Here is a 10,431-nt window from a genome sequence, read left to right on the forward strand (position 1 = left end):
CCCTAACCTCTCCCCGTCTCTGCAGACTCCGTTCACGGTCCTTACATCAACCCGCTCCTTCCTTTTTACGAAAGGATATTGAATTTCTTGGTATAAAAATCGAAACGTTCCGTGAAGAAGCGCGTCCATACTGAAGAAACTCGTAAAGGTCATCGAGGACGCAAACGGGGACAGTAGATCTGCTGGATTCCAAGTCTTCTTTTAGCCGTCTGGTAGGAATGTGACTTGAGCACATTCGTCCCTTTCTGTTTGCAGGGCCTTCCTGAAGCATTCGGTGGAACTCGTGTGTGTGCTGGAAGACAGGCGCGTCTCCGTGATCCTCCAAGGTGAGGCTGCTGGGGACGCCGGCCGCCACACCAGCCTGCACGGCCACGCCGCGACTCCCGCCATCGTCCTAACCGCGCGGCATCTGCCACGCACGCTCGGAGCGCACGTCCCGAGAGCGGAGTCCGCGGTCTGCCCAGCGGGCAGCCGCCCTTCCCGCGCACGTGTGGGGAGGCGGGCCGCAGCCCCCGCCACCCCGTGTCTGCCACGTCCCCGGATGACGGGGCACAGTCCCATCCTCTCACTCACCTGAGTCGCCGTGCGCAGCGGTCAGCGGAGGGATTACGTTGTAGTTAGTGTCCCTGACAAAACAGGTAGAATGGAGTTTTGAAAGATTTCAGTCCATTGATACGTAAGCTCCGTGAGGGTTGCTCTTCGATCGCCTTAGAGGCGCTCACGCGAGAACGTCTGTCTCCCGGTAAACGCCAACGAACGATCTAGACGTGGACGGGTTTTGGAGTTGCCGGACTCCAGTGACATTTTCTAGCATGGACTATTTCCACGACACAGTGCGAGACGATCTGCCTTTCCTCCTCTCTGGCAGCGTTTCTCAGGCGGTAATCATTTCCTTTCCATTTTGTCGACAGAGGAGGAGGGAAGAGACTTGAGCTGCGTCGTAGCATCTCTGGTTCAAGTGATGCTGGATCCCTATTTTAGGACAATTACGGGATTTCAGAGTCTGATCCAGAAGGAGTGGGTCATGGCAGGATATCAGTTCCTAGACAGATGCAACCACTTGAAGAGATCGGAGAAAGAGGTAAGGGCTCCGTGCTCGTCGCCAGTCCATCCGTGTGCACGCGCTGTCCTCGTCCAAAGCTTGTTACCCACCAGTCTGTCCGTGTGCGTTGAGCACATCGTAGCTTTCTTAGTCCAGGACTGTGTTGATGTAGTTATAAAATTATCGTAACTGTAGAGGTAAAACTCTGAAAGAATGGTCTGTTGGATTTCTCTAAGTTGAAAACTCCTCGAGGAAACAATGCGTTAATTCTTCTGCAAAGCAGTAACGAGCTCGCTAGCTGTCGTGGAAAGTCGGTTTGGGAACATCACGGTTTCTTAACGTGGGGCACGTGTGTTGGGAGCGGAGGTCGGAGAGGGCCATCTCTGGGACAGCTGCGGGCGAGCGGCCGTCTTGGGGCCGCAGTTCCGCCGAGAGGCCCGCGGGCGCCGTGTCGTGGGTTGGGTTTGAGAGCACGTCGGCCCGTCCCCCCCGAGGACGCCGGCGCTCCCCGGGGTGCAGCGCGCGTCCCGCGCTCCGCGGGCAGGTCCGGCCGTGCGTGTGTCGCGTCGCGCGCCCTGTGCTTCCCGCGCTCACGCTCCCTCACGCGCCGTCGCGTCGCTCGTCCGCCCCGACGTCGCTGCCGGTCTGCGGCTGTGACTAACCCGATGGCGGTTTGTGTCCGGCAGGCTCCCTTGTTCCTGCTGTTCCTGGACGCCACGTGGCAGCTGCTGGAGCAGCACCCCGCCGCCTTCGAGTTCTCCGAGACCTACCTGGCCGTGCTGTGCGACAGCACGCGCATCGTGCTCTTCGGCACCTTCCTGTTCAACTGCCCGCACCAGCGCGTGCGGCAGAGCACGGTGAGTGTGGCCCGCGCCGCCCCGGGCGGACGCGCGGCGACCTGGAGACGCGGCACTCGGAACCGTCGTAGTGACCGTCTCGCGCTAACGAGTGGATTTTCCAAATCGAGTCACCTGAAGGTGTGAAAATCCAGGGACTCGTTTACGAGCGAGCATCCTCAGTGCTTTTCTCTAAGGTGGACCCGTTTATCACAGACCCCTTCAAAGGTCTAGAATACCTTAAGGACCTTCTATTTTCATATTCGGCGTCCGAAGGGTAGAGAGATCCTGCTCGAGGACGTTGACTTCCTAGGTCGGTAGAGTAAAAGTTGGACGAGGCAGGTTCCTTTTTCCCTCGAGGGCTCTGGGGAGAGCAGGTTTCTGACGTGAAACGCGGGCGCTGGCTCACAGTCCCCGGAGTCGCCCCGCCGCCCGCCGTCACCGGGGCAGCCTCGGCAGCTGTGATTCTCTGCCACAGTCCGTCGTTCTAGGGAAAGGGTCACGATTACCGGGGGTCTCGGCCAGACTTGGAACTCGCTTCTAGTCGCCGCGGCTGGAACTTTCCAGAGTCACACGTTCTCTCTCACCCCCATTTGAACCCTCAGCAGAAATAGCTGCTAAGTGCTGCAGTGACCATTGAGAGAAACAGGGCAGCGCTTGTGGCCTTTGGGGGCCTTGCTAAGACGGGGCTGGCCTTCCCAGCAAGCTGAGTGGCTTGGGGGACGCTGAGCTCGGTCCGTCCTCTGGGACGGCTCCGTGTAACCAGCAGCAGCACCGGGGCCTCACGTGCGAGGTGGACGCTTCGTAAACGCCGGAGCGTTACACCGGTCACCGTAAAGCGACGAGTTACCGGGATCGTGGGTGTCAGAGATGAGACGCAGCGGCATCGAGGAGACGCTTTTGTTCGGGCTGTCGTGAGGGGGAGGACTTCACTGAGGAGGGACGTCCCCGAGCAGAGGAGGCCAGGAGGGCCCGGGTGGTCACCGAGGCCGCGGGCGATGGGAGGGAGGGGCGCGGCCCCCCTCGGCGGGCTGCGAGGCCCCTCTGTGCTCAGCGGGGGCGTTTGGGTGGGACGTTTGGGACGGACAGGGACAGCGTCACAGAACGTTCTGTGCTCCGAGAGATGCTTTCATCTCCACCAGCACCGCTGAGGGCGGTGACATGCTCAGGGCGCCGAGGCGGGGAGACCGTTTGTGGGTCCTCGGGCACCGGGATCGTGCCGGTGCCCCGCTTGCGGTGAGCTGGGCCTCGCGGGCGGCGTGTGCGGCCTTCGCTGCCCTCGCTGACCTCCCTCACTGTGCGGCCACAGGCCCCGCATGCACACAGACACGGTCTGCACCTGCAGCGCGCACAGGCTGGGAGCTGGGCCGGGTGTGATGCGCGAGCACGTGGCTGAGGGCCCCGGGACCCCCAGTTCGTGTTGCTGTCGCGTGGCCGGGTTCCGGGTGTGCTGGGAGGCGGCCGTGCACGTGTGCACGTGGGGGACAGCGCGGAGCTTTCTGTGCTGCACCACCCCCCCGCCTGCTCGGGCTCTGGCACGGTGCGTCTCGGCTCGGCTTCTTCAGAAGCTCTTCCCGGCACGTGCTGACGTGACCCAGCCCCTCCCTCCCTGCTTCTGCGTGACAGCAGGACGACGGGGGTGGAGGCGCGTCCGTGCCCGTCTGCGCCGTCTGCGTGGACACGCCCGCCATCCTGATGCCCCGCACGCCCACCCCACCGCTCCCGCAGGCCTGAGGCTCAGGGCTCCCTGTGCCCATTCTGCGCCACTTGGATGGTCAGATCCCATGTGAGGAAGATCTGTTCACCTTTACATTAGTCTTTACGTTAAGGAAACGGAAACCGTTTCTGTGTGTTTTTCTAAGGGTTGTTAAAACAGGTCAAGCTCTGCGTTCCACTGGATTCCAGCTCGTAACAACACCGTTTTATAAAGCAAATGGTCTGTTTCCACCTGTGTGCATGCGTGATGAAGTTTCCAATAACTAAAAAAAATTTTCAATGCATTTGGCGCTTTCACGAGTTGGGTGTTTCTAGCTTGGCACAGAAGTGTGTTTTGTGACACGTTCGTGCTGTTAGGTGGCCGGCCGTGTCCTGCTGAGCCAACGCCGCGCACGCGATGCCCGCAGCGGCCTCGTCCCTGTGGCGCTGCCTTTCCCAGTAACCTTTAGTCTCGGCCTCTAACACCGAAGAAAGTATTTTCCTGTGGAAAACTCGGAGAGTTCTGAGAGATGTGAGCAGAAAACAAGGCTCAGTCATTCGCCAGCATCCAGAGGCTCGCAATTTGGGGGAGCGAGCGTGTGGCCTGCTGCCAGCCTGCCCCCGTCACGCGCCACGGGGCCCCCTCCTCCCCAGTCGCCGCGGCCGCCACACAGTGCTCCCCGAGCCGGGCTGCTGTCCCCACCGCGCTGTGCCGCCTGGCTTTGCCATGGCGGGAGGACCAGGTCACCGGGTCACCAGGCTGCAGGAGCCTGAGCAGGGCCAGAGCGCGGCTGCTGTCAGCAGGCCCCGCCCCTCTGGAGCGCGGTCGCATCGTGGCCTGGGCCAGGCCCAGCGGGTCCCCTCCTCCCGCTGCGGCCCGGCTCCAGGAACTGCCGCCCCCGGTCCCACGGGCTGCGGCTCTCCATAGACACGGCTATGACGGGCGGCGGGGGTTCCTTCCAGAGGTGGCTTTGCTGGTCACACCTGACAGCTGGTCGCGTGAACGTGTGATCACGTGCCTGACAGGTGAAACGCTGCCGCTGTAAAACAACCGATGTGTTCGTGGCGCCACCGCAGACACTTCCAGCGATGGCCCTGGTGTCTCGGGGAGCGGACCGCTGCCCTCGCTCACGCGGGGTGCGAGTGTCCTTCTGCCCGAGGAGCCGCAGTCTGTCCTCTGGGAGGAAAGCAGGCCGCTCCGGCGGGCCCGCCGTGGCGCTGGCTCTGGACTCGAACTAGGTGACTTTGGACTCCTGCGAGGGCATCTTCACGCCGATCCCTTTTCACACACGTTCCGATATTTTCTTTTGCAGGAATTTGCTATGAGCAAAAATATCCAGCTGGGGGACGAAAAGGGCTTAAAGTTCCCCTCGGTCTGGGACTGGTCTCTTCAGTTCACGGCGAGGGACCGCACGCTTTTCCGCAACCCGTCGTACGTCGGGAAGAGCGCGCCACGCCTGCCGACCGGCTCAGCGAAAGCCTCCAGACGGGCCAAGGTGAGTGGCAGGCGCGCTGACGGGAGCGGCTGCCCTCGCTCCCCGTGGCCAGCCACCCCGGCCGGAGCAGAGCGAAGTCGGGGCACGTCCCAGCCGGCTCTGCTCTGCGGGTCCCCAGGCGTCTCTGCTTTTTGGGGGAAGAGGCTGCACCTGCCTTTCTCTGCGGTGTCTGGGGCCCACGAAGCTCTGGGCAGCATCTGCGTCAGCCTGTCACTGCTCTGAGCCCGGGCGGCCGCCCTGAACCCGCCCCCCATCCTGCCTGTTCTTTCTAGAATCAGCCAGGTCTAGATTTTTTTCTAACCCAGAAATCTTAGAAATTTGCACGTAGGCAAATTAAGGAGCCGACATCCCGCCTCCCACCGTGGGCGGGCTAGTTGCACGGCCTGGGCAGAGTCGAGGCCACACAGAGAGCGCTCCCTGGGGCGGGCACGCCGCCTGCGCAGCCACGGTGGCCTTGCCGCGCCCCGCTGTCGCTGGGCGGGGAAGGCCCAGGCGGCAACGCCACCTCTGTCTCCTGTGCAGAAAACCTACAGCTCCACGCTCAGGGGGCCGCCACCCTCGCTGGAGAACGGGCTCGCCCGTGACCGGGAGTCGCTGCTGCGGAGAAACTCGCTCACGGTCAGAGGCAGGCCGGACGCCCCGCAGCAAGGCCACGGCCGGAGCGGCGGCCCGAGCGCCGAGCAGTTCTTCCAGGCGTGGTCGGCCAAGCCGCCGGACCCGCACGGGGTCCTCCTGCCCTGCCTCTCGGGAGCGCACGTCAAGCTGTGGAAACTCTGCTACTTCCGCTGGGTCCCCGAGGCCCAGATCCGCCGCGGGGGCGCCATCACCGCCTTCCACAAGCTGTCGCTGCTGGCCGACGAGGTGGACGTGCTCGGCAGGGCGCTCCGGCAGCAGCGGGCCGGGCCCCTCGAGGCCTGCTACGCGGGGCCGCCCCAGAGCAGGATGTACTTCCGGGCCAGCGGCCCGCTGGACGCCGCGGCCACCCCGGACTTCCTGTCGTCCTCGTTCCCCTTCTCCCCCGTCGGCAACCTGTGCAGGCGCAGCATCTCGGGGACGCCGCTGAGCAAGTTCCTGAGTGGGGCCAAAATATGGCTGTCCACGGAGACGCTGGCCAGCGAAGACTGAAGCCGCGGGGCCCGCACGGCGCGGGGCCGCGGGCTTGTCCTGCGGCGACGGCCACGGTCGCCCTTCGAGGCGCTCGTGGTCTCCACGCGAGAATAACCGCTGAAATTTGCACTAACGTTTCAGGCCGCGGGTTACGCTCCTTCGCGGCGCCCGCGGAAGCGGGGCGCACGCCGCGTGCGCGTCCTCCGTCTGCCGATCGGGCCCCGCGCAGCTGCAGGCGACGTGCGGGCGGACGCCCCCGACGCGTCACCGCGATCGACTGCTCAGGCTTCGCCTGCCACAGCCCTTGGTCCCCCCGTTTCCTCACGCTGCTGCCGGCTCCCAGGCCCTCAGACCAGCGTCCCGCTCAGCAGGCTGCCAGGACGCCTCGGCCACCCCCAGCAAGGTGAGGAGCGGGGCCCGTGGCTTCCGGCCCCTCTCCGTGATGTCTGAGTGAACTCACTGGAGGCTTCAGTGTTCCCGCACCGGACTCTCTGTTAGGTCACTTCGTTTGGGACCGTAGGTCACTGTGTCTTTAATTCACGCGTTTGCTCTTAACCTTCTTAGGACTAACTTAAAAATGATGCGCACTGGCGACTTTGAAAGCGTTTCCCGTCGGGAAAACGATGAAACCCACAAGTGCCTTTGATGTTAATGTATGAATAACAGTAAAACATAATTTGTTTTTGAAATTAGGGAGTTAAAATGCCACTGCACGTGAGAAACAGGCTTTTCGTACTAAGCTGCATACTAGGACTCGAGAGTCCCCAAAGCCACTTTTCTATACCTCGGTAAGTCAGTCCCAGAGACACAGTGTGCTTGTGGGGTGGTGGCTGTCGGTGGCCACCCTCAGAAACAGGGCTCCCCTCAGCGTGTCCCGTGAGGGGACCTGGCTGGCACTGCCCCCCAGGAACCACCTGATGGGTCGTGAGTTGGGTCACCTGCCAGAGACCACGGTGTCAGTCAACAGCAGAAGTCACCCCGACTCAGATCGAGGAGGCCACCAGCAGATAGGCGTGTCCTTGGTCTGGACTCTTGTCACCCAGCGTGTGCCACGCGCCAAAGCCACAGGGTCAGAGGTTAAGTTTACGGCGGAGGCGTTAGCCTCGTCCCCCCACCACCTCCGCCACCACCCAGGCCGTTAAAAGTCCTGTTCTCAAATTTGGCTATTTAGGCTCTTAAACTGCCATCTTAAGCTTTTAAACATTTTTATCGTGGAGTGTATAGTTAGTCGCCTTTTCTAAAACAGGTTTTTTCAAAAGTTTTATGTAATAAATAGCTCTATTCGAATTCTGTGCCTTTTAAAAATTGAGAATGTCTCTGGATTTAAAGGAACAAAGTCCTTATACAGTGTCTTAAAGCAGCGGTCCCCAACCTTCGTGGCTCCAGGGACCGGTGCTCCTATGAGAATCTAAGGCCCGATGACCCGAATCGGAGCTGAGGCGGTGACGCCGGCGCTGGGCAGCGGCTGCGAACACAGATGAGGCTTCGCGCCCTCGCCCGCCGCGCGCCTGCTCTGCTGCTGGGCGGCCCAGTTCCCCGCCTGGGGTTTGGGGGCCCCTGTCTTAGAGAGTCGTCTTGTGGATAAACCCGGTGTTTTTGCCAACTTGTTGCCTAGAAAATAAGGGCTCTTTCCGGTTGATATAAAATAGCAGCGTTGCCATCGAAGATTTTATTGTCCTGGACTAGGAACCAGGGCCAGGCCCCCGAAACAGCGCAGCACGTCCTGCCACGGGAAGTGGATGGACAAGCCTCCCGTTTTTACTGAGCTGCCTTTTCATACAGATCATTCTCGATTTGTACTGGGGGGAGAGGCAGTGTTCGTTTCTCATTTTCTTCTCTCACGTTTATTTCAAGCTCTTTAGTAATTTTTTTTTCAATTAACAAGTTAAAAAACAATTAGGTACTATTAATATTGTTTTAAAGTAGAAAACGTGCCTATTTTTGTATGATAATCAGATGCAGTAAGATGGGTTTTTGCTGGATAGTTGTTAAATCATGATGATGGTGCCAGAATCTGTCGTGTGTAATATGAAAAACAACTCGTACAGCCTTGAGTCCTGGCCACCGCAGAGCCCCTCGGCACCTCTGCCAGCAAGGAGGGTGCTGTGACAGAAGCCCAAGCGCAGGCACACAGCCGTCCCATGGCCGCGGGCAGAGCCTGTGCCTCGCGGGGTCTGTGCACAGCTGGGACTCTGCGGTACTGGACCTAAAGATGGACAGTGTCTTCCTGTCACTTTACGATGGAAGCCAGTTTACAACCAGAAGCGTCTGACTTGATCTGAGAGCGTGTAGACTTCCAGGCCTGCTGCTGCCGCAGGGTCCGCGGGCCGTGGACCTTAGCTCGGAGGAAGCTGTGGCCTTCGTGCCTGAGACCGGTCACGACTCGAGTCCCAGCAGGAAGCGACCTCGGTCAGCAGCAGTGAGTGCTGAGTGCAACGTCCACAGACCTGTCTGCCGCGGGCGGCGGTGTGGGACCACCCACGTGTCCCCGCTGCCCTCTGCAGTGAGTCACCAGCTCCTTCAACGTCCACTCGGAACTGGCCGTCGCCAGGGCCGCACGGGGGCTGAAGGACTGCACCCAAACGTGTCATTCCACTCCGCAAGAGCTGCGAGTGACACCTCCCAAGGCCCCAGGACTCTTCCCTGGGGACGGGGACCCCATCCTTGACCCCCAGGCCCTCCCTCACGCCTTCCTGGCCCAAGGCTTCCAGCGGCGGTGACCAGCAGCCCCGTTTCGGGCGCACTGTCCCCGTGGAGGGTCGGGGTGGTCACGAGGAGGACGGAAAGGCACACTGCCTCGCCCTTGAGAGACGGCATTCCCGCGGTGACCGGGCCCGTCTGAGCACGCGCTGGCAGGTGGCACCGGAAGTTAAGGGACTCAACGAACACTTGGTTTTTAATTCCTAAAGTCAGAGTTTCAGCTGTTTATGCCCTTCTTAGATCATCATAAAACAAGAATTTTAACAGCCAAATGTGTAAAGCAGCATAGAAAAACAAATTCGTGAATCTGTTTCTAATACGCTTATGACAATTGTGCATGCTACTTTTATAAAAGCTGTGAATCATCTCATTGGGGTTTTTTCCAGCTTTTTTTGTATGTCCGATCAAAGCACCTAGGTGTCTCCAGTCCCCAGTGGCCACCAAGGTTTTCACCTTTTAAAAAGTTCACTACCCGCAGTGTGGAAACAATGAGTGTCTTTAAGCCAGTACCGAGTTTACTGTCCGCTTTATTAGTGACGATAACAAAGTCCAAATTAAATAAAACGTAATCGATGCTTTTGAGAACCTGAGACGCGTGTCTGACGAGAGGTTCCCAGTGCCGGCCTAGGCCACGCTTTTGCTCTTGGCGCCAACCGCAGCCACGTGGCAGACTTCCACGTCCGCCCCCAGCTTCTGCAGCTCGTGCAGCCAGGTCATCTGCTTGTGTGACAGCCGGTCACTGGGGCCCTTCACTTCCACCAGCTGGAAGAGAGGTTTCGGGAACCGCCAGTCAGACAAGCGACGGCAGCGGTCACCGTACCGCTGTGGCACTAGACTCACACGCAAAGCAAACACACGTGAAACTTAAAGACGTCCCCTCCCGTAGGAACGAGACAGATCTTCACGGAGAGCTGAGTGATGGGAACGCGGCTCAGGGGATCAGACCCTTCCGTCACCCTGCAGCCCAACCCGGCTCCTTGCCGGGACCCGGGGCACCGTAGGGCCGGCCCCCGGTAGCCACTCCAGGGTCCCTGTGTCCTGTTGGTGCCTGAGACAGGCCACCTCCTCCCACCCCCAGGGCCTTCCGCCTGCTGTCCCTCTGCCCGGGACGTTTCTGCCCGGTCCATGTGCTGGCTCCGCGTCCCTCAGCGGGAAGGCCCAGCACGGCCTTCGTGGTGTTGACCGTGAGACGTTTCACCGCGGTGGCCGCTGTGAAGCAGGGGCTGTCGGGCGTGCACTGCCCGTTACTGAATTCGAGGTGGTGACGTGAGCCGGCCAGGGGGAACGTGGGCAAAGGCCAGCGAGCGGAGCAGCCTAGCAGGTTTAGCGTTCCCACGGGACGAGGAAGGAAAAATGGGGAACCGTGGCCCCAGATGCCCGAATTTGATGGCGCTATAAACCCAGGGGCCCAAGAAGCCCAGCGAACCCCAGGCAGAGAACACGCTGAGACAGGTGACGTCAAAAGCAGGGGTGGCGGGGGCGTCTCAAAGGCAGCCAGAACTTGTAAGCCGGAGGGAAAAAGGACGAGTTCTCACGGGACACAACGCGACTGAGA

The 10,431-nt window shown here is 60.5% G+C and overlaps 2 protein-coding genes across 7 annotated transcripts in view; one reads left to right on the plus strand and one right to left on the minus strand.

Moving 5' to 3' along the window:
- The window catches only part of MTMR10 (myotubularin related protein 10), a 39,624-nt gene extending 30,378 nt beyond the window's left edge, over positions 1–9,246 (plus strand). Inside the window, exons 12-16 of the mRNA XM_039853466.1 lie at positions 256–326; positions 912–1,081; positions 1,729–1,899; positions 4,887–5,069; positions 5,592–9,246. Coding sequence (XP_039709400.1) covers positions 256–326; positions 912–1,081; positions 1,729–1,899; positions 4,887–5,069; positions 5,592–6,194 — 1,198 coding nt within the window. The 3' untranslated portion in view covers positions 6,195–9,246. The remainder of the gene's footprint in view (positions 1–255; positions 327–911; positions 1,082–1,728; positions 1,900–4,886; positions 5,070–5,591) is intronic.
- Positions 9,247–9,385: 139 nt separating this feature from the next.
- The window catches only part of FAN1 (FANCD2 and FANCI associated nuclease 1), a 16,773-nt gene continuing 15,727 nt past the window's right edge, over positions 9,386–10,431 (minus strand). For all 6 annotated transcript variants that reach the window (XM_039853463.1, XM_039853461.1, XM_039853462.1 and 3 more), the window contains one exon: positions 9,386–9,638. In XM_039853463.1, the coding sequence (XP_039709397.1) occupies positions 9,501–9,638 (138 nt within the window). In that variant the 3' untranslated portion in view covers positions 9,386–9,500. The remainder of the gene's footprint in view (positions 9,639–10,431) is intronic.

The sequence above is a fragment of the Pteropus medius genome, unplaced genomic scaffold (genome assembly GCF_902729225.1).
Source record: "Pteropus medius unplaced genomic scaffold, Ma_sr-lr_union100, whole genome shotgun sequence".
Classification (NCBI taxonomy): Eukaryota; Metazoa; Chordata; class Mammalia; order Chiroptera; family Pteropodidae; genus Pteropus; species Pteropus medius.